The following is a 27,645-nucleotide window of genomic DNA, read 5'->3' as shown; positions in this document are numbered from 1 at the left end:
TGGTTATGACATGCTCTATTTCTAAAATTGATTATCTGGGTACACTGACTCTGTTAACCATGGTTTGCCTTGCCAATCCCTCTTGAGACATTTGGTGAATTACCCTCAGGATGCTGGCCACCCTATACAAGTCATTTTGGAAGGATGAGTACTGGATACCCCCTGGGTACACTTGGGCTGATTTGGAAGATTCAGATGGCATCACATACCCTCATCCCAAAGACCTGCTGGCAGTCATTCCTCTGACATTTGTCTTAATAGTCATTAGATATGGCACTGGGAGGTGAGTCAATTGTGGAGGGTCTCCCCTTACTCCCTTTAAAAAAATTAAAATTTTGTTGATGACTTTTGTTTTTAGAAAACGTTTACTATAAAAAAAATCTTCCCATCAAATATCTTTGATAAAAGTCTGATGCATAGGGTGCCTTATTCCCTATCTGACCATAAACTTATTAAGGGCAAGGATGATATCATAAAGTCCATATCTCCCCCTAGCTCTGTGCACTGGGCTTGGTAACACAGTGGGTGCTTACCAAATATTTCATGAATTTCAAGGGGGAGAATGTTTGCTCTTTAACTGTGGCCCTGCATCTTGGGCAGCCCATCTCATCCACTGAAGGGGATCTTCCTACCCTCTTTCCTGACAGTGCAGAAGCTATTCCCATAAAGAAAATATATGATATGGAGGAAAAGAACTTCCTCTAGGTTAAGCATCCAATATGCACCCCACATGTACTCTGTCCCTTTCATACCTCCTCCCACGCTCTATCTCCCACAGGCTATGCCAAGTTGGCTTGATAGGTCAGTTGGTGGGAGAGATTTGGCAGGGAGCTCCCAAAGGGCCATAAACGGGAGACTTCATGCATACTCAGCTCCTCCTGTCTCCTCTCACAGGATCATAGGGCTGCCCTTGAGCAGAGCCCTGGGTGTGTGTGACCCCCTCAGGATCAAGGCTACTCCCAACCCCATCCTGGAGTCATTTTTCCAGACCCAGAGTAAGAATCCCAAAAAGGTGAGCAGGCCCCAGGTTTGGATACCATTAAAGATCCTAGAAGGTTTAAGCCTCCATCACCTTCAACAGGGCAGTCTCTAGTGTTCAGTGGTCCTTGAATAAGATGTGGGGGAGATGGGAAGTGCTCTGAGCCCAGGGCTCACTCAGACACCTGCTCTCCATGTTCCTGTTTCTTCTAGAGAGGGTGATACTTACTCTGAGCATCAAGCTTTACCAACCTCTAACCTCAGAAGGGATTAAGAGTTCACTAGAACTGAGTTCTAATTCTACCTCTGCTGCTGACTTGCTTTGTGACCTTAATCAAGTCACTTGACTTTTTTTAGAGCCTTAGTTTTCTCATCTGCAAAACGAAAAGGCATGATCTCTAACATCATTTCCAAATTTCCCATTCTATGTTCTGTAGACATGGGTTTCCTCTGTAAGAGTCCCAATGCCTCATCTCCATATTGAATCAGTCGCCAAGTCTTGGTGATTCTGTTTCCATAATATCTCCTGAAACCATCTGCTTCTCTCTACTCCTCCCACAGCCACGTTAAGGCCCTCACCACCTCTGCCTCCCCACCCCCACGATTGCAATGGCTTTCTTATTTATTCCATTGCCCACACTGTCTTCCCCTCTACAATCCATGCTCTACACAGCCACCAGTCAGACATTCCTAAAGCTGTATGACTCTATTGACTCTAAGATAAAATTCAAATGGTTCTTTTTGACCTGTAAAGCTCTTTACAATTGGACTTCAGCCTACCTTTCTACATTGATTGTATATCATTACCCCCACACTCTCTGTCCTAGCCAAATTCACCTGCTTGCTATTATTTGTATCTGACAGCCCATCTCCCACCCCCATGCCATTGTGTAGGCTGGCTCCTGTGTCTGGCATGCTCTCCTTCCCCAGGGATGCCCTTACTTCTTCATTATGGAAACTCCAGCTCCCTTCAAGGCTTCTACCTCCTTCAAGAAACTTTTCCCAATTTTCCCAATTATTGATAAACTCTTGAAATTACTTTGTATTTCTTTACGTTTATTTTGTATTTAGTTACATGTACACATGTAAGCTCAGTTAAGGCAGAGAATGGTTAGTTTTCATCCTTCCCTAGTGCCTGACATGACGGTTTCAGAGATTCTCCCCCAGTGTGGACCTCTTCTTCCTCAAAGGGCACCATGGCTATGACAGGGGCCAGGGTGTGGTTTGGGGAATGCTTTTATTGGGGCAGTTGTGTCCCAGTCTGGGGCAGGGAGGGAGTCCTAGAGAAGGAGGCAGCTCCTTGGACCCTGCCCCTGGAGACTAGGCTCAAGAACATGCCATACTCTTGGAAGCCTCCAGGCCCCTGGGGAGCAGAATGGGCACTCTCTGATTAGGGAAATTATATGAGCTTAGGGGAGAGGGCAGTCACCAGAAGCTAAGCTCCTCCCTTTGTCCACCCTACTCCTAATCTCCTGCTATCTCCAGGAAGAGCTGAGTGACCTGGCCAGCCAGTGCAACCTCTCTGTGAGGCAAGCTGAGCGCTGGTTTCGACGTCGAAGAAACCAAGAACGACCATTAATAAGCAAAAAATTCTCTGAATCCTGGTGAGTTGGGGGGACCGATGGAAGACTGGCTCTAAGGTATCTAGACTTGGGTCAGTAGGCCACGGAACCAGGTCTGACTTGGAAAGCAGGGGCCCCACAATTTGTTCATCCCCCACCCACTCCCTCCACCCCCAGCAATATGACCTCATCCGTTCATCTCTACCCCTCTTCTGTATTTTCAGTTCGAGATTTTTATTTTACTCCTGTTCTTCCTTTGGAGGTTTACTTGTCTTCTACAATGTGAGTATGTCCTGTCCCATCCCCACCACATGATCATCCCTCCTCATTTGACTCCTCATTCTTTTCATTCCCATTATCTTTGTCCTTCTGCCTTTCTCTGCCCATTCATCCTCTTCCATCCTCCTCCAATCCCTTCTATCCCTACATCTTTTCTCTCTCCATCCTCTTTGTTCTCTATTCCCACAATGTTTGCTTTGTCCCTTCTTATTTTACCCAGCGTTTGTGTCCATTCCCATGTCCCCCTACACATCATCCTTCTCCCTTTACCCTTTGTGAATTTTTGTCCTCTCCATCTCTCATTCTCTTCATCCCTTGCCCCCCCTCCATGCCTTGTCCTTTCTATCTCTTCTCTGTTCTCTAATCCTTTCCCTTCCCATTCTCTTGATTCTCCTCTTCTTGATTCTGCTCCTCTATTCTCTGCCTTCTTACACTCCCCCCCCCACCGACACACACACCTTATCTTCACTTGCTTTCTCTCTCATCCTGTTCCCTTCTCTTCCTACCTATTTCATTGTCACCCCACCCCTACTTTGCTCCCAATGCATTTTCCCCCTATCAACCTTAAATCCTTCATCCTCTTATATCACCCCACATTGCAGCTCTCTAAGGGTGATGTAGCTAGACTGGTCAGTCTGACCAATAGACAGGGAGAGTAAGATGAGAACTGAAACAGAAATAGTGGCCTCAATCATAGAAATGACAACTGACTCGAAGGCGATCACCATGTTTCCCTTGAATCTCCTCCAGGCTAAACATGTCCATTTTCTCTAGTAGATCCTCATGTGACATGAATTCAAAGCCCTTCCCCTCTAATGAATGACCAAGTCTTGCTGATTCTATTTCCATAACATCTCTGGAAACCATCTCCTTCTTTCCACTCCCACCAGAGCCCCCTTAATTCGAGTCCTCACCACCTTTACACCACTATTGTAATAGCCTCCTATTTGGTTCTGCAGCCCCTATTGTCTCCCTTCTAACAGTCCATCCTCCTCACAGATGTTCCTAAAGCTCCCATCTGACCAGGTCACTTCCCTCCTCAAAAAACTTGACTGATTCTCTGTTGTCTCTATGAAAAAATGCAAACTGTTCTTTTTTACTTTTAAAGCCTTTCACAGTTCGGCTTTAATCTATCTTTTGAGGCTTATCACACATAAGCCCCCTTAGAGACTCCATATTCTAGACAAATTCACCTACTTCTTGTTATTGGTTGCCCTTCTCTGGGCACTCCCCAGCTTATCCATTTTCTTCTTAAACCATGCTGCCTAGAACTGTACCCAATCCTCCAGATGAGGTCTGATGAGAACAGAATACAGCTCGATTACTCCTCCCCTCCTCCTTATTCCTGGAAACTATGCCCCTTTTAGGGGCAGCCCAATGTCCAATTAGCTCTTTGGGCTGCCATATTACACTACTAAAACCTTTTTTTTTTTAAACAGAAAGACTGGTTAAATGCTCCAGTCACTTGGAAGCTTCATAGTTTGACAGACCTCCCCAACCCAGCCCATATTCTCTAGCTATTGGAGAGCTAACAGATGGATCAGATACTAATGATCTGAAGGGATGTAGAAAGGAACAAAGGGTCAAACCTCTCATCTAACCAGGGGTTATACCTCATAAGTTTGATTCTGACTTGTCCTGAACCCGGGGAGGAGGAGGCCAAGATAAGGATAGGAGATGATATAAAGTGACAGTGCAATCATTTCTGTTGAGTACTTAGAGTTCCCTAGGGGAAGGCTCAAAACTATGGTGAGGAGCCATTACTTGTGGGGACTAGTGATTCTGAAAGCAATGTCTGGAACATGTCCCTTGTTTTTTACAGGAAACCTGGTTTGGCCAGCCAGAGACACTCTGGAATGGATACCCTAAGCAGGTGAGCGGTCACTGAACAGGGCCAGGGCCAGATTTATCCACTGAAACCAGCCTTGGGGATGATGATGATGATGATGATGATGATGAAAGCTAGTATTTATAAAACACTTTAAGATTTGTAAAGCACTTTACAAATACTATATCATTTGATTCTCACAACTTTGTGGAAGGTGCCATGATAATCCTCATTTTACAGATGAGGAACCTAAGACAGACAGAGGTTAAGTGACTTGCCCAAGATCACACAGCTAGTAAATTCTGAGGCTGGATTTGAACTCAGGTCTTCCTGACTCCAGGTCCAGTACACCATCTACCACACCCCATAGTGGCCAGAAATGAATGTATTTGCTACAAGCTCTCTCCCTCTTCCTATCCTTACTCCAAACCCCTGCCTTCAGAATCATAGAATCTCAACGTTGAAAAGGACCAGAAAGGCTGCCATAACTGAACAAAAGTCTCCCTTATAATTACTCAAAAAAATGTTCACATCACCTCTACTTGAAGTTCTCCGGCAAGGGCAAACCCCATATTTTCTGAGGCATCCTGGTCTACTTTAAGACAACTCTCTTTGTTAAGAAGTTTGGTCTTACATCAAACCTAAATCTGGCCCTCTGTAGCTTCCTTCCACTGAGTGTAGTTCTTCCCTCTGGAGTTGTCTTCCACATGATGGCCCCTCTTAGTATTTACAGACATTAACCATGTCCTCCATTTATTTTCTTTTGTCCAAGCTAACTATACTCAATCATTTTAATAAATGCTGATTTTAATCAGTGTGACCCCAAGGCCCATAACCACATCCCGATCACTCTCCTTTACAACTTCCTCCATTTTTTCAAAGTTTTCCCTAAAATATGGCACCCAGAACTCAACACTGTGGCCAAATCAGACTCACTATAATTCCTTCCCATCCTACAATTGATTGTCTTTTGCATTCCCTCCAGAAGTTGTCCCAATTCTTTTCATCTCTCATTGAGCTGCCAACACTACCCCCTTCACACATCCTGACTCAGCTGAGGACCTTGTCCCATACTTAATTGAGAAAAGAGGCCATTTGCCATGACCTCCCTCTTTTTCCCTCAGCCATATCTCAAAATGCCTAAACAACATCCCCCTTTTCTCTTCTCTATGTCTCTAATAAAAAGATTACTCTTCTCACCAAGGCCAACCCCTATACAGATTCCTTTGATTTCGTTCCCTCCTGTCTCCTTCAACACATTCCTCCATAATTATCTGCAAAAGGACTTACTTAGCACTGAATATTATTCCTCTCATAACTTAGACTAATATTGAATTAATTCTTTTGGTTGTCTCATTACATTGCTGACTAAATTCCCAGAAATTTTTCAGACCAATTAATAGCTAACAACCTCTACCCCATATTGTACTTGGGAAATGGATTTTTTTAAACTTTTCTGCTTTAAAATTTAAGATTTTGTGTTTACCTTTTTAAAATTATATTTTATTTTCCCTAGTTCCATGTAAAGACAATTTTTAACATTCTTTTTTTTTATTTTGAGTTCCAAATTTTCTCTCTCCCTCCCTCACCTCTCCCTCCATGAGATAGCAATTTGATATAGATTATGCATGTTCAAACTTGCAAAACATATTGCCATATTAGACATGTTTTTTAATCTTTTTTCATTTCTTTTTTTTATTATTTAATATATTTAGTTTTCAGCATTGATTTTCACAAGAGTTTGAATTACAAATTTTCTCCCCATTTCTACCCTCCCCTCCACTCCAAGATGGCATATATTCTGGTTGCCCTGTTCCCCAGTCAGCCCTCCCTTCTGTCACCCCACTCCACTTCCATCCCCTTTTTCCTTCCTTTCTTGTAGGACAAGATAAATTTCTACGCCCCATTGCCTGTGTATCTTATTTTCTAGTTGCATGCAAAAACTTTTTTTTTGTTTTTGAACATCTGTTTTTAAAACTTTGAGTTCCAAATTCTCTCCCTTCTTCCCTTCCCACCCACCCTCCCTAAGAAGTCAAGCAATTCAACATAGGCCACATGTGTATCATTATGTATAACCCTTCCACAATACTCATGTTGTGAAAGACTAACTATATTTTGCTCCTTCCTAACCTATCTCCCTTTATTGAATTTTCTCCCTTGACCCTGTCCCCTTTTGAAAGTGTTTGTTTTTGATTCCCTCCACCCCCATCTACCCTCCCTTCTATCATCCCCCCTTTTTTTTATTTTCTTCCTTCTCCTTTCCTGTAGAGTAAGACACCCAATTGAGTATGTATGGTATTCCCTCCTCAGGTCAAATCCGATGAGAGCAAGATTCACTCATTCCCCCCTCACTTGCCTTCTCTTCTCTTCCTACAGAACTGCTTTTTCTCGCCACTTTTATACAAGATAATTTACCCCATTCTATCTCTCCCCATCTCCCTCTCTCAATATATTCCTCTCTCATCCCTTAATTTGATTTTATTTCTTTTAGATACCTTCCCTTTATCTTCAACTCTTCAACTCACCCTGTGCCTGCTCTCTCTCTCTCTCTCTCTCTCTCTCTCTCTCTCTCTCTCTCTATATATATATATATATATATATATATATATACACACACATATATACACACACATATATATTATATATATACACATACATATATGCATACATACACATTCACTTATACATATATATACCTAAACATATATATATACCTAAACATATATATATATATATATATATATATATATATATATATATATATATATATATATATATATATATATGCATATCCCCTTCAGCTACCCTAATACTGAGATCTCATGAATCATACACATCATCTTTCCATGTAGGAATGTAAACAAAACAGTTCAACTTTAGTGAGTCCCTTGCAATTTCTTTTTCTTGATTACCTTTTCATGCTTCTCTTGAGTCTTGTGTTTGAAAGCCAAATTTTCTACTGAGCTCTGGTCTTTTCACTGAGAAAGCTTGAAAGTCCTCTATTTTAATGAAAATCCATATTTTGCCTTGGAGCATGATACTCAGTTTTGCTGGGTAGGTGATTCTTGGTTTCAATCCTAGCTCCATTGACCTCCGGAATGTCATATTCTAAGCCCTTCGATCTCTTAATGTAGAAGCTGCCAGATCTTGGATTATTCTGATTATGTTTCCACAAAAATCAAACTGTTTCTTTCTGGCTGCTTGCAGTATTTTCTCCTTGATCTGGGAGCTCTGGAATTTGGCTACAATATTCCTAGGAGATTTCTTTTTGGGATCTATTTGAGGAGGCGATCAGTGGATTCCTTCAATTTCTATTTTGCCCTGTGGCTCTAGAATATCAGGGCAGTTCTCCTTGATAATTTCTTGAAAGATGATATCTAGGCTCTTTTTTTGATCATGGCTTTCAGGTAGTCCAATAATTTTTAAATTATCTCTCCTGGATCTATTTTCCAAGTCAGTGGTTTTTCCAGTGAGATATTTCACATTGTCTTCCATTTCTTCATTCCTTTGGTTCTGTTTTATAATCTCTTGATTTCTCATCAAGTCACTAGCTTCCACTTGCTCCTATCTCATTTTTAAGGTAGTATTTTCTTCAGTGGTCTTTTGGACCTCCTTTTCCATTTGGCTAATTCTGCCTTTCAAGGCATTCTCCTCCTCACTGGCTTTTTGGAGCTCTTTTGCCATTTGAGTTAGTCTATTTTTTAAGGTGTTGTTTTCTTCAGTATATTTTTCAGTATTTTTGGGGGTCTCCTTTAGCAAGTCATTGACTTGTTTTTCATGGTTTTCTTGCATCCTTCTCATTTCTCTTCCCAATTTTTCCTCTACTTCTCTAACTTGCTTTTCCAAATCCTTTTTGAGCTCGTCCATGGCCTGGGACCAGTTCATGTTTTTCTTGGAGGCTTTTGTTGTAGGCTCTTTGACTTTGTTAACTTCTTCTGTCTGTATGTTTTGGTCTTCTTTGTCACTAAAGAAAGAATACAAAGTCTGAGACTGAATCTGGGTCCGTTTTCACTGCCTGGCCATATTCCCAGATGACTAACTCAACCCTTGAGTCTCTCAGTGGGGTATGACTGCTTGTAGAGTTTAGAGAACTATGTTCCAAGCTTGGGGGTATGTGCCAGCTTTGCCACACCAGCACTCCTCCTTCCCTAAGAATCCCCAACCCGGACTGGACTTAGATCTTCAGCAGGCTCTGCACTCCTGCTCTGATCAGCCACTTGATTCCTCCCACCAGGTGGGCCTGGGGCCGGCAACTGCAGCTGTACTTCTGTAGCTGCCCCACCTCCACCGCCCCCGGGGCGGTAGCTGAACCGTGAACTCCTCCCACTCCTGCAGCTTTTCCCACTAACCTTCTCTGTTGTCTTTGGTGTTTGTGGGTTGAGAAGTCTGGTAACTGCTGCAGCTCACTGATTCAGGGCGCTAGGGCATGCTCCGCCTGGCTCATGGTCTGGCTGGTCTGCACCACTCACACTGGGCTCTGCTCCACTCTGCTCCCAGCTCCATGTGGGATAGACCTCACCCAGAGACCATCCAGGCTGTCCTGGGCTGGAGCCCTGCTTCCCTCTGCTGTTTTGTGGCTTCTGCAGTTCTAGAATTGGTTCAGAGCCATTTTTTATAGGTTTTTGGAGGGACTCAGCAGGGAGCTCATGCTAGTCCCTGTTTTCCAGCTGCCATCTGGGCTCTGCCCCCCCATATTAGACATGTTTTAAAAGAAAACACAGACCCAAAACATGAAATACAGAAAGTGAAAAATAGCACACTTCAGTCTGCATTCAGATTCCATCAGTTCTTTCTCTGAAGGTGGGTAGCATTTTTTATCATGAGTCCTTTGGAATTGCCCTGAAGTCAGGAGGACCTGAGTTCAAATCCGTCCTCAGACACTTGACACCCTTACTAGCTGTGTGACCTTGGGCAAGTCACTTAACCCTAATTGCCCTGCCTTCCCCCCTCAGAAAAAAAGAGAGAATAACTAAGTCATTCACAGTTAATCATCATACAGTGTTGTTGTTACTATGTACAATGTTCTCCCAGTTCTGGTTACTTCACTTTGCATCAGTTCATATAAGTGTTTCCAGGTTCTTCTGAAATCTGCCTGCTCATCCTTTCTTATAGCAAAGTAATATTTCCTAATAATCATATACCACAATTTGTTCAGCCACGGGCATCACCTCACTTTCCAGTTCTTTACCATTACAAAAAGAGCTGCTATAAATATTTTTATACAAATAGGTCCTTTCCCCTTTTTTCTCTCTTTTTGATATTACTGGATCAAAAGGTTTGCACAGTTTCATCGATTTTTTTATGTAGTTCTAAATTGCTCCCCAGAATGATTGGATCAGTTCACAACTCCACCAACAGTGCACTGGTTCCCAATTTTCCTACATCCTCTCCAACATTTGTTATTTTCCTTTCTGTTGTATTAGCCAATCTGACAGGTGTACGGTGTTTCCTCAGCATTGTTTTACTTTGCATTTCTCTAATCGATAGTAATTTAGAGCATTTTTCCATATGACTATAGATAGCTTTGATTTCTTCATCTGAAAACTGCCTCTTCATATCCTTTGACCATTTATCAATTAGGGAATAACTTTTATTTTTATAAATTTGACTCAGTTCTCTATATAATTGAGAAATGAAAGCTTTATCAGAAACAGTTGCTGTAAAAAATATTTCCCTTCTTTCTGCTTTCCTTCTAATTTTGGTTGCATTTGGTTTAGTTTGTGCAAAGCCTTTTTAATTTAATATAATCAAAATTATCCATTTTAATTTCACAATGTTTTCTATCTCTTGTTTGGTTGTAATGTCTTCCCTTCTCCATAATTCTGACAGGTAAACTATTCCTTGCTCTTCTAATTTGCTTATGGTATCACCCTTTACATATAAATCACATATCCATTTTGATCTTATCTTGATATACAGTCTAAAATGTTGCTCTATACCTAGTTTCTCCCAAACTACTTTCTAGTTTTCCCAGCAGTTATTGCTGAACAGTGAGTTTATGTCCCAAAAGCTGGGGTCCTTGGGTTTATGAAACACAAGGTTACTATAGTCATTTACTATTGTACCTTGTGTTGCTAATCTCTTCCATTGATCCACCACTCCAGTGCCAGATAGTTTTGATGATTACCACTTTATAATACAGTTTGAGATCTGGTATGGCTAGGCCACCTTCCTTCACATTTGTTTTAGTTAATTCAGTTGATATTCTTGGCCTTTTGTTCTTCCCAATGAATTTTGTTGTTATTTTTTCTAACTCTATGAAATAATTTTTTGGTAGTTTGATTAATATGGAACTGCATGAATAAATTAATTTTATTATATTGGTTCAGCCTACCCATGAGCAATTGATATTTTTCCAATTGTTGAGATCTGACTTTATTTGCATGAAAAGTGTTTTGTAATTGTGTTCATATGGTTCTTGGGTTTGTCTTGGTAGGTAGCCTCCCAGGTATTTTATATTGTCTACAATTACTTTAAATGGAATTTCTTTTTCTATCTCTTGTTGTTGGACTTTGCTGGTAATACATGAAAATGCTGATGATTTATGTGGGTTTATTTTATATCCTCCAACTTTGCTAAAGTTGTTAATTATTTCAAGGAGTTTTTTAATTGATCTCTAGGATTCTCTAAAGTATACCATCATTTGATCTGCAGAATGATAATTTTGTGTCCTCATTGCCTGTTTTAATTCTTTCAATTTCTTTTTCTTCTTACTGCTATAGCTAACATTTCTAGTACAATATTGAATAATAGTGGTGATAATGAGCTTCCTTGCTTCCCCCCTGATTTTATTGGGAAGGCTTCTAGCTTCTCCTCATTACAGATAATGCTTGCTAATGGTTTTAAATAGATACTAGTTATCATTTTAAGGAAAGCTCTATTTATTTCCATACTCCCCAGTGTTTTCATAGGAATGGGTGCAGTATTTTTCAAAAGCTTTTTCTGCACCAATTGAGATGATCATATGGTTTCTTTTGTCTTTGTTATTGATATGGTAAATTATGCTGATAGTTTTCCTAATACTGAACCAGCCCACCATTCCTGGTACATATCTGACCTGGTCATAATGTATGATTTTTGTGATATATTGCTTTTATCTCCTTGCTAATATTTTATTTAAAATTTTTGCATCATTTCATTGAGGAAACATGTCTATAGTTTTCTTTCTCTGTTTTGGCTCTTCATGGTTTAGATACCAGCACCATACTGGTATCATAAAATTATTGGCATACAATTGGGCAACGTAGCTCCTAATTATTGTTTTAATTTCCTCTTCATTGGTGGTGAATTCATCTTTTTCAATTTTGATCCTGCTAATTTGGTTTTCCTCTTTCTTTTTTTAAATTAAATTAACCAATGGTTGGTCTTTGTCTATTTTATTGGTTTTTTTTTTTTTCATAAAACCAGCCCCTAGTTTTATCTAGCAGCTCAACAGTTTTCTTTCAACTTTGTTAATCTTTCCTTTGATTTTCAGGATTTCCAATCTAGTGTTTAATTGGGGATTTCAATTTGTTCTTTTTCTAGTCTTTTTAGTTGCATACTCAATTCATTGATCTGCTCTTTCTTTATTTTATTAATATAAGAGTTTAGAGCTATGAATTTTCCCCTAAGTACTGCTTTGGCTGCATCTGCATCCCTATATTTTGGTGTGTTGTTTCATTGTTATCATTGTCTTTAACGAAATTATTGATTGTTTCTATGATTTGTTGTTTGACCCACTCATTCTTTAGGGTTAGATTGTTTAGTTTCCAATTAATTTTTAATCTATCTTTCCATAGGCCTTTATTAAATGTAATTTTGTTGCATCATAATCTGAAAGGGATGCATTTAATATTTCTGCCTGTCTGCATTTGATTGTGAGGTTTTTATGCCCTACATGGTCAATTTTTGTGTAAGTACTATGTACCACTGAGGAAAAAAGGATAGTCCTGTCCCCATTCAATTTTCTCCAGAGGTTTATCATATCTAACTTTTCTAAAATTCTACTCACCTACTTAACATCTTGCTTGTTTATTTTGTGGTTAGATTTATCTGGTTCTGAGAGGGGAGAGTTGAGGTTCCCTTCTAGTATAGTTTTACTATTTCCTCCTGTAACTCATTGAACTTCTCCTTTAAAAAAAATTGGATGCTATACTATTTGGTGAATATATGTTTAGGCTGGTTTTCCTTGAGGCAATCAGGGTCAAATGATTTGCCCAGGGTCACACAGCTAGTAAGTGTCTGTGGCTGGATTTCAACCGAGGTCCTCCTGACTCCAGGGCTGATGCTCTATGCACTATACCACCTAGCTGCCCCTATGTTTAGTATTGATATTACTTCATTGTCTATGGTACCTTTTAGCAAGATGTAGTTTCCTTGGTTATCTCTTTTAATTAGACCTATTTTTGGTTTTACTTTGTCTGACATCATGATTGCTACCCTTGCTTTTTTTTACTTCAGCTAAAGCATAATATATTCTGCTCCAACCTTTTACCTTTACTCTGTGTGTCTCTCTGCTTGAAACATGTGTCTTTTAAACATCATATTGTAGGATTCTGATTTTTAATCCACTCTGCTATTGATTTCCATTTTATTGGTGAGTTCATCCCTTTCACATTCACAGTTATGATTATTAACTGTATTTCCCTCCATTCTACTTTCCCCCATTTCTCTCTCTCTCTCTCCCCCGCCCCCGTTTCTCTGTCTCTTTGTCTCTCTCAGTCTCTGTCTCTGTCTGTGTGTGTGTGTCTCTCTCTGTCTCTCTTTCTCTCCTTTCACCTCTTCTCTCCTGGCCAGTGTTTTGCTCCTGACCACTGCCTCCCTCAATCTGCCTTCCCTTCTATCAGTTCCCCACCTTTCTTGTCCCCCTCCCCTCCTACTTCCCTATAGAGTAAGATAGATTTCTATACCTGTAACAGCAACCACCCTAGCATACTCAGGATGACCTGCTGGCATGGGTTCTTTAATCTGCTTTTCTAGGAAAGACTGCTCAAAAAGAGGTAAACAATCCTCCTTTTAGTTACATTCACTAGTTCAGGGGAAGGGTCAGCACGTTGAACATCAGAGAAAATGCAAGCAGAGAAATTAGCATAAAGACCAACAGACAGGACTCTTAACTGCCTGAACCAAAGCAATATGGCTATACACTTTACATACATCACTGGAGTGAGAGAACCTTTACATTTGAGTAGTTGGGGAGCTCTGAACATACAGCTACTCAGAGTCTCGACCAAGAAATCACAAGATCCTTCTCATAAGTAAACCCCCAAAGCAAAATACCAACTCAGAGTATATATACACTTCTCAGAGCCAGAAGGCAGCACAACTCCCATGACTCAGTGCCTAATCAACTTAGTACCAAAATATGTGAAAGCCTTCCTACAAGCAAGCCTCCCCTAAGCAAGCCTCACTTAATGGTCTCCATATGAGGCCTATTAATGGGCAGTGAAGATCTTCATATCCCATTAACATTATGATACCCCACTGAGTGTGTATGTTGTTGCCTTTTGACCAAATCCAATGAGAGTAAGGTGCAAGTGATGCTCACCCCACCCTTCTCTCCTTCCCTCCACTGTAAAATGTCTTTTGTGTCTCTTCATGTGAGATAATTTACCTCATTCTACCTCTCCTTTTCCTCTTCTCCCAGTGAAATCCTCTTTATTACTCCTTAATTTTTTTAATATCATCCCATCAATGTCAACTCACACTCTCTGTCTATTTGTACTCCTAACTGTTCCTATTGTGATACAGTTCTTAAGTGTTACAAGTATCATCTTCCTGTGTAGGCATGTAAACAGCTTAATTTTATTGAATTTCTTGTTGAATAACATGTTTTCTCTTTCCCATTTACCTTTTCATGTTTCTCTTGAGTCTTGTATTTGAAAATCAAATTTTCTATTTAGTCTGGTTTTTTCATTAGGAATGTTTGAAATTCTCTGTTTCATTGAATATCCATTTTTTTCCCCTGAAGGATTACGCTAAGTTTTGCTGGGTAGGTGATTCTTGGTTGTAATCCAAGCTCCTTTGCCTTCCAGAATATCATGTTCCAACCCCTCTGATCCTTTAATGTAGTAGCTGCTAAATCTTGTGTCATCCTGACTGTGGCTCCTCAATACTTGAATTGTTTCTTTCTGGCTTTTTGCAGCATTTTCTCTTTGACCTGAAAGTTCTGGAATTTGGCTATAATATTCCTGAAAGTTTTCATTTTGGGATCTCCTTCAGGAGGTGATCAGTGGATTTTTTTTATTACCATTTTACCCTCTAATTCTAGGATATCAGAGCAGTTTTCTTTGAAAATTTCTTGAAAGATGTTGTCCAGGCTCTTTTTTTTAATCACAGTTTTCAGGTAGTCCAATAATTCTTAAATTATCTCTCCTAGATCTATTGTCCAGGTCAGTTGTTTTTCAATGAGATATTTCACATTTTCTTCTATTTTTTCATCCTTTTGATTTTGTTTGATTGATTCTTGATGTCTTATAGAGTGATTAGCTTCCAATTTCCCAATTCTAATTTTTAAGGGATTATTTTCTTCAGTTAGCTTTTGTACCTCCTTTTCCATTTGGCTCATTCTACTTTTTTTTTGCTCATTCTACTTTTTAAGTAGTTGTTTTCCTCCATGGATCTTTGTACCTTCTTTTCTATTTGGACAATTCTAATTTTTAAGGAGTTATTTTCTTCAGTGAATTTTTGTACATCTTTCCCATTTTTCGTTCTTCCTGTACCCAGCTGTTGACCTTTTTTCATGATTCTCTTGCATTAACTCTCATTTCTTTTCTGAATTTTTCTTCTACCTCTGTGATTTTTAAAATCCTTTTTGAACTCTTCCAGGAGTTCTTTTTGGGCCAGAGATCAATTCGTATTTTTCTTTGAGGCTTCATGTGTAGGCATTTTGACATTGTTGTCCTCTTCTGAGTTTGTGCTTCAATCTTCCTATTACCATAGTAGCTTTCTATGGTCAGGGTTCTTTTGGATGTGGGTGGTTTTATTGCTCACTTTCTAGCCTATTTCATGACATTTAAAGTTGAGCTCTATTCCTGGGGTACAAGGGACTGTCCCAAGCTTCTTATGTGGGGACCAGGGACCTGGCCACTGGCCGGCTGCACTGGGGCCTCCCAGGCTGGCAACTCACCTATTGCAGCAGGCCGTCCAGGCCTGGCCACTCATGTGCTGCACTTGAGCGGGGGGGGGGGGGGGGGGGGGGGGGGGACCTGGAAGCCTCATAGCTAACCCATTTTGCCACGGACCTACTTTACTGAGGCCACAGGATACTGGTTGCTGATCTGTCCTAGAGCTAGGGGCCTCCCACTGGCTTGCCTGGACCCCACCTGCACTGTGCTGTGTTCCCCTTATACTCAAATAAGACAGCCTTTCCTTCAGTCCTTCTAAGTTATCTTGGGCTGGAAAATTGTTTCACCTTGTCCTTTTGTGGGTTCTGCCTCTCCAGAATTCATTTTGTGGCATGATTTAAAGTTGTGTGGAGGGGAACTTAGGAGAACTCATGAAAGTTCCTTCCTTTTCTCCACTATCTTGGCTCTGCCTCCTATATTTACACTTATTAGTTTTATCTAGACACCCTAGACTGTCAAGATTTCTCTGAATCCTAACTGTCATCAAGTTGGCTAGCTATCTCCTAGCTTGGTGTCATCTATATCTTTATCCAACTCATTAATGAAAAAAAACATGTTAAACAGCACAAAGCCAACCATTAATCCTGGGATATCTCACTGGAGGCCTCCTTCCAAGTCAATGTCAAACTATTACTAAATGATGACGTTTAAGTTCTAGCCATTCAACCCTCTCTGAATCCACCTAACTGTACCCTTTAGAAGGTAACATCTCTTCTCTTTTCTACAAGAATAGCCTGAGGGAGTTTGTCAAATGCTTGTCTAGCCTCTGGGTCAACTGTCTACAGCATTTCCCTAACTTTCCAGTTTGGTAACCTTTTCAGGGGGAAAAAAGGTTAGTTGTTACGTTCTGTAACTTTGATTATGCCCTCATAATTGAAGTCTCCTTGCAAATGATAGTCTTGGGCATTCCCCACAACAACTGTCCCAATTATTTTCTTCTCTCCTTGAGTTGCCCATATCACCCCCTCTCCATACCTTGTCTCAGAGGAGGATTTTGTCTAATCACCACGAGCTACCTCTTTTTGCCTTGTCCATATCTCAAAACCCTTTCATATCATACGCCATTCTCTGCTCTATGTAAGTCTCTAATAAAGAGATAGCCTCTCTCAGCAAGGCCAACCCCTCAACAGGTTCCCTTGATCTCATCCCCTTTTTTTTTCCTTCAACAGACTGTCACCCAATTATCCCTTCTCTGACCTACACTCTCTCTCTCTACCTACTGGCTGTTTCCTCACTCCCTGCAAACATATTCAAGTTCATTCCTTTATTGAGAAACTGTCCCTAGACCCTACCATCCCCTAGATCTACTTGCAATATTGTCCTGTCTTTTGAAGACTTCCCATACCTCATTACTCAGCTGCACTGCTCTGTCCAAAGTAAGCAGTGGTCCCTAGATTACCAAATCTAATGATCTTTTTTAAAAATCTTCACCTTTCCTTGACTGAAACCTTTGACACTGAGACCCCCCTCTCTTACTGGATGCTCTCTCCTCCCTGGGTTTTTGTGATATTATTTTCTTAATAATAATAAATATAATAATAACATTAATACAATACTTCAATGTTTGCAAAAGGCTAAGGCAGTATATGAACTCAGGGTTTCCTAACTCCAGGTTAAACACTTTATTCACTGAGCTATCAAACTGCCTTGCTTTTTCTGCTACCTGTCTTACTCTTCTACCTCAGTTTCCTTTCTTCATTTATCATCCATGTCACACCCCTTACCTCTAACTCTAAGATTCTGTGTTGGGCCCTCTTCTCTTCTCTCTCTACGTTCTCTCTCTTGCTGGCTAGGTGATGTAGTACATAACATGATGGACCTGGGAGTCAGGAAGTCCTCAGTTGAAATCCTATCTTGAACACTTCCTAGCTGTATGACCTTGGGGAAGTCATTTAGCCCTGTGTCCATCTGGAGAAATGCAGAAAATCATAGCACCTACCACCAAGGAATGTTATTAATTTTAATTGAGATAACATATGTAAAGTGCTTTGCAAATCTTAAAGCCTTATATGAACATCAGTTATTTTTATGATTATTATTGACATTATTATATCGGTGTACTTCCTCAGGACCCTGGATTTAATCATCATCTCTATGCTGATGACTCCTAGATCTCTACCCTTAGCCCTAATCTCTCTTTTTGAATTTTAGTCACACATCTCCAACTGCCTTTTCAACTTTTCATGCTGGATGACCTTCAGGCATCTCAGACTCAACATATCTAAAATACAATTCAATATCTTTCCCTCAAAACCAATTTGGCTTCCAAATTTTCCTGTTCTGTTGAGAGCAGCCCTACCCTTCCAAATGAGGTTTACAATTTCATGTGCTCGTCATTCTCAATGCTTCCCTTTCCTTTCCCCATATCATCAGTTCCTACATCTTATTGTTTCTACCTTCCCAACATCTCTCACATTTGTCACCTTCTCTCCACTCATGCAGCCACAGACCCTCTTCACCTCTCACCTAGATTATTGTATTAGCTTCCTCATTGAACTCCCTACCTTGAGTCTCTTCCCCATTCCAATCCAGCCTACATGCAGCCACCAGAGAAATTGGTCTAACTATATCACGTCCTAATTAAATAAAGTCCACTGATTCCTTTATTCTTCAAAGGTCAAAGATGAACTACTGTGTTTGGTATTTAAAGCCAATAATCTCACCTCCACCTACCTTTTCAGCCTTATTGTACTGTATTGTTCTCCTTTTCCCAACTCAGCACCCATCCCCCATGCTGAGAATGCCCTACCTCCCCACCACCATATCTTGAAATAACTATAGTCCTTCAAGACTCAGTCCAAATGCCACTTTCTTTGTGAAGCTTTCCTTGATTACCCAACTGCTAGTTTCTTTCCCCCAAATTCCCTTTTATCTATTTCATATGGGTATGTGTGTGTATATATATACATACATATGTACTATATACGTATGTGTATATGTATATGGACGTATGTGGTACTTGTGAATGTATGTATGTATGTGTATAAATATTTGCATGTATATGTTGTTTCCCCTAACTGAATGTATGCTTCTTGAAGGCAGGAACTGTTTCATTTTTGTCGTTGTATCCCCAGTGGTTGGCACATAATAGGTAAATTTAATAGGTGATTGTTAGTTGCTTGATTGCTGGGCATGACTAATTTGCGGAGGACTGGTCCCAGATGTGTTTTAACGATAGACCATAGCCTAGCATGGCTGGAGAATGGGATAAGGCAGAGTGTTTGGTCCCATCTTACTGGAGTTCCAAAACAGTTGTTTCTCTGTTGAACCCTGTGTCTATCTCTGGGCAACACCAATGACCAAGTGGCTCCTTTGACCCTCAGCCTCTACAGCCTGCCCTATACTGGTGGTACCTCTTGCAGCTCAGCTTCTATCTCTCCTTGCTGCTCACTCTGACCCAAGATGTGAAGAGGAAGGTGAGTCTGGAGGGATCCCAGGTTTTGGGGAAAGCTCTTATCTTCCTGGTCAAGGGAGAAGAATAGAGGGAAGAAAAGCCTGGCTTCCAGTGTCTGTCCCATGAGAAAAGTCTTATGCTTGGTCCTGGCCCTGAAGGCCAGTTCCTGAGGAATGGGAAGCAGTAAGGGCAGACCTGGTCACTTGAATGTGGTAAGGGGGCCAGAAACTAAGGAGCCAATTCCATCTGTTCAGTTCAATAGCCGAGGTGTTCTTTCTGGAGGTCCATATCCAACCCAATCACCAGCTCTCCCTCCAACATACTTTCAGCCATTTGACTCTCCTTCTTCATCATCTGCTTGTATCTCACCTCAATCTCATCCTCTTCACAGACTGGAACTTTCCCTAAAAGGACTGTCGTGTAATCAGGGCAGAACTGGTGGGAGGAAAGGCACACCTACACTGTGGGTCAGAGTCTAACCCTAAGGATGGGCAAAGTGAGCTATATCCTCTGGAAAGTAAGCAAGGTCCTCATGTCTGCCCTCCTCTTCCCAGGACTTCTGGCAGCACATCATCCACCATTTTATGAGTATCACTTTGATGTTCTACTCTTATTCTGCCAACCTTTTGCGCATTGGTGCTCTGGTGATTCTATTACATGACGTGTCAGATGTCTTCCTGGAGGTGAGTGGGTGAATCCAGCCTGGAGGAGTATAGCTGGGGTCCACCTGAGTCCCTGGGAGCTTCATGTGCGCAAGGCCACGGCCTTAGGGAAGGGAACAAAGCTGTCCCTAAACTCCCCCACCATTATTGTATTCCACTGTGGCTGGTAGCCCAGGAGGCCTTAACAGAAGTAGGGACTCAGGGCTCACATGGACCTGACACATCCCTGGAGAGGGCGGGAATGACCCAAAAGAGAGAGATGAGACTTTTTCTCTCCCTGGATCTGCCCCTTTGTTCTTGTTGTTTAGTTATTCGGTTGTGTCTAACATATGGACTATGTACTATGTCCATGGGGTTTTCTTGGGAAAGATACTGGAATGGTTTACAATTTCTTTCTCTAGCATGTGCACAGAAGAAGAACTGAGACAAATAGGGGTTAAGTGACTTGCCCAGGGTTACGCAGCTAGTAGGTATCTGAGTATAGATTTGAACTCAGATCTTCCTTACTCTAGGCCCTGTGCTCTATGTACTACACTACCTAGCTGCCCCAACTCTGTTTACTCTCAGAGAGTAAAAGTCCTGGGAAATCTCTAAAAATAAAACTTAGCTATGGTTCACATCTAGTGTCTCCCCAAAATAGGTGAGGAGGCGTACTAACTGGCTCACTTCTAAAACAATGTTCTCATTATGTAATACAGGTATTAGGTATAGGACAGCCCTTTATTTCCCCCACCACAGGGAATGTCTGATGCAAAAGACTCTGTCTCAGTGCATTAGCAAACACAGTCATTCTGCTATAATGTGACATGAGCATTCCCAAGAAACACGGTGCCATTCAAAATCACCAATGAAAAAAAAAACACAGAGTTTATGAGGATAATGAGGCTAAAGGCACAAAACTCAAAAACTAGCAGTGATACACCAAAAAAAAAAAGGTGGGAACCTAATTTTTAAAAAGCATACACAGTTTTACATATATGCAAATGATTATGAAATGCATAAATAGTACAACAAGTGGAGGTTGTGCCATTGGCTGTGGGCTGCTGCTAGGCCCATCTAGGCCCCAGGTGCACAAACAAGTTGACATGAGGCCACAGCAGAGGGGAGTAGGGGCAAAGGTGGGAGTGGTGTAGCCCAGCCTTTCTCTGCTCTCAGCTCCTGCTGTACAAAAAGATGCACAATGACACTTTACCTTGACAAAGACCTGAATGTCGTTTGTGGAGGTAGAGGTCAAGTAGGGTTGCAGCTTCTCAGCTGCTGTGAGTGGTGCCATTTTCTGAGCTCTTTCACTGTTCTTTGCAGAAAAAAAAAATGAGTAGAAACAAACTTGAAATTCCTGTTCTGCTCAAAGTGTTCCTTAACATATCAATCGTGTTGAAACAAATTCACATTTTCAAAAGACACACAAGAGCAACACTAACTATACAGTTATAAAACATCATCGTTAGCTCTCTATGCTCATTTTACTCCTCCTGGAAGGCATGGGCCCTTTGTGAAACACTCGGACAGATTTTTCACACTGACTGCAGGCTTTTGTTGTCAAGATCCAGATCTCCTAACCAGCCAGGGCATAGATTACTTTGGTCCTTCAGCTACAGCATTGTTATAGGAATGACTGTCTTCTCTGAGAAGCTCTTCTTCTTCTGATAGGTTGATGCCTGAATTCAGAACACTGGAACTCTTTTCCTATAAGGCTACGACCAAGGGTGGAAATAACTATTTCTCAAGATCACGGGTCTGTGACCTGCAGTAAAGATGGGTGGACAGTAAAGAAATCCCTTCCCCAACCTTGCTGGAAGTCCAACAGAGCAAAAGTGTTAGCAAAGAACCTAATGGTGAAGGGTCCCAAAGGAAAGTGGACACAGATGTTTCCACAATTCCCATGGCCCACTTCAGGGAACAAAGTTCCATCCCAAATCTATTTTTCCGATTTTCCGTGGACAGTCAACACTCCAGCGCTAATCAAGACTTACTGTATCACTCTAGCATAGTCGATGTCCCTCAGTAAATAATAATAATAACAATAGTCAAGCACCAGTCCTACTTGTGAGGGGTTCATGCAGCACGGCAGTGATCAGGTCTCTTGCTTAGCCTTCCTACGGGGGATGGCTAGTGTCTCTGTGTGAGCTCTTCCAGGGCAGCATTCTTCAATTCTCCCCTTTATAGGCAAGCCTTGGCAGGAGTCATGGGGAGGCAGGATAAGAGAGAAGGTATCTAAGTGTGGGCAGGGGATAGAGCTGAAAGAGGAGGAAAGTTGGGTAGGCTGAGCATAACTCTGTAGACCTACACAGAGGCCCTGAATAACTTGGCTAATAGAATCAATGGTGGCTTTGCTAATGTGCTCATGGCAGAAAGTGACAGAGACTGGAAGCAACAGGTTGAATTCCGAAAGGGTCCCAAAAGATTCAGCTCTAGGACAAAGGATACACAGAACAAAGGGCTGTAGTTGAGATGGGGGGGAACATCAACTTGCAAGCAGAAATAGTGAAGTGCATCTGAACAATTCTTCTTTGGAAGAGCTCTGCAAAGCTAGTGAAGAAAAAGTACAGTGGGAATTCAGGGATGACACTGGCAACCACAAAAGTGAATGCAGTTTGGACCGCATTCAGAAATACCCACTGACCAAACAGGGGAGATAACAGTTAATCCAGACATGCATCAATCAATCAACAAACATCTATTAAGTGCCTGCTAAACATCAGTCACTTAAGGTGGTTTCCCTCAGTTTCTTCATCTGTAAAATGAGCTGGAGAAGGAAATGGCAACCACTCCAGTATTTTTGAGAGTCAGACATGACTGAAAAAACTAAACAACAATAAAACACACATGCTATCTATTATTGTTGTTTGGATATATTAATCATATTCTTTAATGATTTTGAGGAACAGGAAATAGGCCAGACTTGGTTATAGAATAGAGTGTAGGAAAATGAGTAATAAGTTTGGAAAGGTAAGTTGGAGCTAGGTCATGAGAGGCTTTGAATGCCAAACATGAGGATTTGTATATGATCCTAGAGATTATAGAGTGCCACTGGAATTTTTTAAGCAGTGGGTTGATATGGTTGGATCTGTACCTTAGGAAGATTACTTTGGCAGCTGAGCAGAGAATGAATTGGAATGGGAGAAGGCTTGAGGCAGGGAGTCCAATTAGGAGGCTGCATACAGTAATCCAGGCAAGAGGAACTAGCCCTAATTCTGGTGGTTGTGTAACTGGAGATAAAAAGATATCGATGAGAGATACTGTGGGTATGTGTATGGGGGGGGGCAGCAAAAGTGAGAAGTCAAGGATGACAAGGTGTCAAATCTAGTGATGAGAGATGTGGTGCCTTTGAGAGAAATGGAGAAGTTCTGGAGAGGGGTAGGTTAGAGGGGGATAGATCCACACTAAATGTCACAACCCATTCATGTGCATCTATCCTGTGACTAGCTCTGTCCTACAAAAATAAAAAGGATGGAGTAGGGCTATTTCTCACAGGTCAATGCCCTAAATCTCAGCCCCACCTCCAAGGGGAATCTTTAGACTTCATATAAGAAAAAGCTTCCTTAAGGTACAAAGCTTTCCAGAAGTAGAATATATGGTCTGTGGAGATATGAGTTCTCCATCATTGTAGACCTTTGAATGAAATGATGACTTCTCTAGGGTGACTCTTGGACAAGTGTGGGTTGTACTAGGTACCTTCTGAGGCCCCCTCCCAACTCTAGGTTTATGTGTTACCAAATTCCCTCTGTTGTCTCCTTCCAGGCCTGTAAGATGCTAGTTTACGCGAAGTGGAACATAGCTAAGGACATCATGTTCTTCATCTTTGGCCTGGTGTTCCTTGTGAGCAGACTCATTGTCTTCCCAAACAAGTGAGCCTGGTTCTAGGAGGTGGGATGGGATGAGGGCATGGAGGAGGAAAAGGGTCTGAGTCCTGAAGACCTTCTGCTGCCAAGAGCTGCCTCCTAGAAAGAGGAGAGAGTCTCCTACCTGACAAGTCCTGTGAAAAAGATGGGATAAGGTCAGGCCAGGGGTCTTTTGATGATCCCTGTGACTTTTACTCCACCCCTCCATTTTGGGGGATAGCAATGTTGTTTCTGATGACCTAAGGGTCTAAGCTCTGGCAGCCTGCCTCCTCCCTTCCCACATGGTGACCCCCAGTTCCTCTCTCTCTCTTACAGAGTCATCTACACTACCTACTGTGTTTTCCAGACCAACAACCAGCTCTTCTTTGGATATTATTTTTCCAATGCCCTCCTGATGGTTGCACAGAGTCTCAATCTCTTCTGGTCTTTCCTTATCCTCAAATTGTTCTTCAAGCTTTTTTCAGAAGGCCAGGTAGGTACAAATCTTTTCCTGGCCCACACACCCTACCCCCAACCCATGACCATCAGCAAAGGAAAAGGGGAGTAAAGGGGTGGTAAATGGAGTATGGAAACTCAGGCCTGGCATCCTAGCGCCAATAGTCACCCAAGTAGTACCAACAAGGCATCGTACAAGTGTCCTTGTCTTTCACTTCTTGTTTTTCCCAATCTCCATCTCAATCTCTCTCTCTCTCTGTCTCTCTCTCTCTCTCTCTCTCTGTCTCTCTCTCTCTCTCTCTCATTTCTTTCACCCCATCTCTGTCCATCCTTCTTTCCCATTATGTCTCATCCTACATATTCAGTCAGGTGCCAGATCTCATTACTTCTACCTCCACAATATCTGACCCTTCTCACCCCTTCTTCTTTATTCACACACCCATCATTCTTGTGCAGGTCCTCACCACCTTTCACCTGAACTATTTAATTCATCCTTCACACAACTGAAAAATGGTTTTCCCAAAACACAGGTTAGATCAGAGAGAAAGGAGATGATAGAGAGGACAGTATGCTTAAAAAGATGGAAAGGGATGAGATCAAGGGTACATATCAAGGAGTGTGCCTAGTAAGGAGGAAGACCATCATTTTTATGTGAGAGAAGGTGAAGGTGGAAATGTGGGAGAAGATGCCTGAGTAAGGTGAGAAGAGGAGGAGGGGAGATGAGGGAGCTCTCGTTGCATGACTTCAATTGTTTCAGTGAAGTAGGAGGTCAGGTCCTCAGCTGAGAGACTAAAGGGAGAGACTGCTGCGGGAGTCTTGAAGAGGGATGAAAAGGTTTGGAATTTCCATTATGGTTAGTGGTCTAGCAAATCAGTTAGGAAAATATAGAAGGATTCTCTTGTTCAGTGAGAGCCCAGTTGAGGATGTGGAACAGATTTGCAAGAAATCTCAGTAATTATGGTCTTGTGGTTTTCTCAATCTCCATTCAGTAGCATGTGAATAGGAACAAAGGAGGTGGATGGTGGGAATAATCCAAGGTTAGTGCTGGACAAAGCATGATAGTTAATAGGACAAGGTGGCAAGAGATTCAAATGGAGAGGATACAATCCAGTTGGACTGATTTATCAAGAGGTCAAAATAGGAAAGAAAGGAGAGTGTAGCCACTGCATGGGGTGATAACTTGATAAGCAACTGAGGGGTTGGAGGTCACAATGAAGAACAACACTGGATGTTATAAAGCAGAGGGAAAGGTGCAATAATAAAAGATGATTGGATGAGCTTAATCTCAGAATTTATGTACAGGGAAGCGGAATATTTGTGCGTGATGGCAAGCTCAAGGGTATGACCATTTATTTCCATGTGTGGCTAAGGTGGAGAGGAGTAGGTCATGGGAGTTGAATAGTTGAGTTGTAAAATTAAGGTATTTAAGAGAGTATCAGCAGGTGTATTAAAGTCCCCCAGTATGAAGGTAGGAGTTTGGGGTGAGTTGGGGGTGGGGAGACACTGAACTCATTCAGGGTGGAACGAAGAAGAATCCTCTGTTTGTTGATTGATAACAGTCACCAGGACCCAGACTTGGTGATCAATTCATTCACCGAGGAAAGAATAAACTCCTACCCAATGAATGAATGAATGAAAAAAACACTTATTAAAAGCCTTAACATTATACTAAGCTCCAGAGATATCAATAAAAAATTGAGGCTGTATGCTTAAGAAAAGAGAGGCAACACATAGAGGATAGTGATGGCCAGAGAGGTTTGTTTTGGTTTGAGAATAACAGCTAGCATTTATGTAGTGATTTAGGATTTACAAAGCACTTTACAAACATTATCTCTTTTGGGAAGCCATTGGAGTTGTAAAGGGAGTCATAATCTATCAATATGTCCTTTCCTGGAGCAATGGATCCAGGAGCAATGGAATATTGATGCATATCTCAAAGCTGGAAATCAGTGAAAGTGCATTTGAGGGTTCACACAGTGCCAGGGCAAATCCAAGGTCTAGTGGTCCAGAGGGTAAAACAGCAGGCAGGATCGATGACAAAGTAACAGTGGCCATCCCAGTAGCTCCCTATTACCACCAAAAGAAAGTATAGCCTTTATTTGTCATTTAAAACCTTGTACCACTCAGCTCCGATCTACTTTTCCAGCTCACTACACATTACTCCCATCACTTCACTCACAATTCTGTCTGGCCAAACTGGCCTTCTTGCTATCTCTCACTGAGGACACTCCACATTCCATCTCTGTGTCTTTGCACCTGTTTTCCCCACACACCTGAAATGTAATTCCGCCCCCCACATCTACTTTTTAGAATTCCTTATTTCCTCTAAGATTCAGTGCAAGCATCACCTAAATTAGGTATTTCCTGATTTCCTCCCTACCCCCTAACTTCTACTGCCACCCATCCCAAAATTTCCTTGTCTATTTACTTTGCATATATTCTGTATATAATTTTATAAGTGCAGTCTATATCTCCCAATAGAATGGAAGTTCCTTGAGGGCAGGGTCTGTTGCATTTTAGTTTTGGTTCCTCCATTGCTTTGCACAGTGATGGGTGTGTGGTAGGAGCTTAAAAGATGCTTATTGATTGATTATCCCTATGGTTCTCAGATAAAGAATGATGTGAGGAGTGACCTAGAGGAGCCAGACCTGAGTGATGATGAGCAGTTGACAATGAAACAGCAGAGTAATGGAAGACTCCAGTTCAATGATGTCACACATATTCGGCCCCGGGGAGTTCAAAGGACTGGCCAGCTCACTGAGGCTGTCCCTGTGGCATAACCTAGTTCAGCTTAGTGAGAATCCCTGGATGACTGGTCTCCTAACTGTCTGATGACTGAATCACCCTGGGAAATGTCTCAAATTCTGATTGAACATTTACTTCATAGAACAAGACTTGTAGTGGAGAGGGGCCTTTCACTTCTATCTCACTGTATTTGTCTGTCAGTCTGTACCCCCCTTTACTGGACCTTAGGGTAGGGGAGAAAGGATGGAATATTTCTGCTGAGGATTTTATGGTAAATTTAGTGATCTTTCTATTGAACAATCTTTTCCCCTGACCCATTGTCTTTGGACTCACCTGTCCCTTAGAAGAACAGAGTGAGAGGGAGAAGGAAGAGGAGAGGACCCTTTTAAACTTCCCAAAATGGCCTTTTTAAAGTTCCCTAAGTAACTCATTATTCCACTCACCACAGTATATTCAAAACATTTTTATCCCTTCTCAAACCTTCCATGGCTCTCATGGCTGACAACCTTGCCTGATAGTTCACTGAAAAGAAGCAGTTTGAATTCAGGCCCAGACCACACCCAACACTGCTGCCTTGGTGTGGTACAATAAACTCCTTTTTTCTTATTTCCTGAGTTTTCCCTATTACAGCATGTAGCCTGAGCAAAATTTTTCCTTTTAACAATTTGATGAGCCCACCAGGATGGGCCATTTGCTAGTATGACTATCACTGAGTAAGTCTGCTCTGCCTGCACAGCTGACACTCAGACCTTTGTCTGATCACCGACCAGAGTGAACTCTCCCAGCAATCAGCCATCCAGGAAGTGGTCAGAGAA

General features: G+C 41.5%; 1 protein-coding gene across 1 annotated transcript; it reads left to right on the top strand.

Annotated features, from left to right (window-relative positions):
* Nucleotides 1-110: 110 nt before the first annotated feature.
* On the top strand, nucleotides 111-26,865 carry LOC118856680 (ceramide synthase 4-like). Its single transcript, XM_036767142.1, has 10 exons — nucleotides 111-283; nucleotides 895-1,012; nucleotides 2,464-2,582; nucleotides 2,765-2,822; nucleotides 4,642-4,692; nucleotides 19,076-19,168; nucleotides 19,701-19,829; nucleotides 23,550-23,656; nucleotides 23,966-24,122; nucleotides 26,695-26,865. Exons 1-10 carry the CDS (start codon nucleotides 111-113, stop codon nucleotides 26,863-26,865), a joined length of 1,176 nt encoding a protein of 391 aa, XP_036623037.1.
* Nucleotides 26,866-27,645: the final 780 nt, after the last annotated feature.

Source organism: Trichosurus vulpecula, chromosome 1, assembly GCF_011100635.1.
Source record: "Trichosurus vulpecula isolate mTriVul1 chromosome 1, mTriVul1.pri, whole genome shotgun sequence".
NCBI lineage: Eukaryota > Metazoa > Chordata > Mammalia > Diprotodontia > Phalangeridae > Trichosurus > Trichosurus vulpecula.
This window is presented reverse-complemented; position numbering and strand designations above follow the sequence as displayed.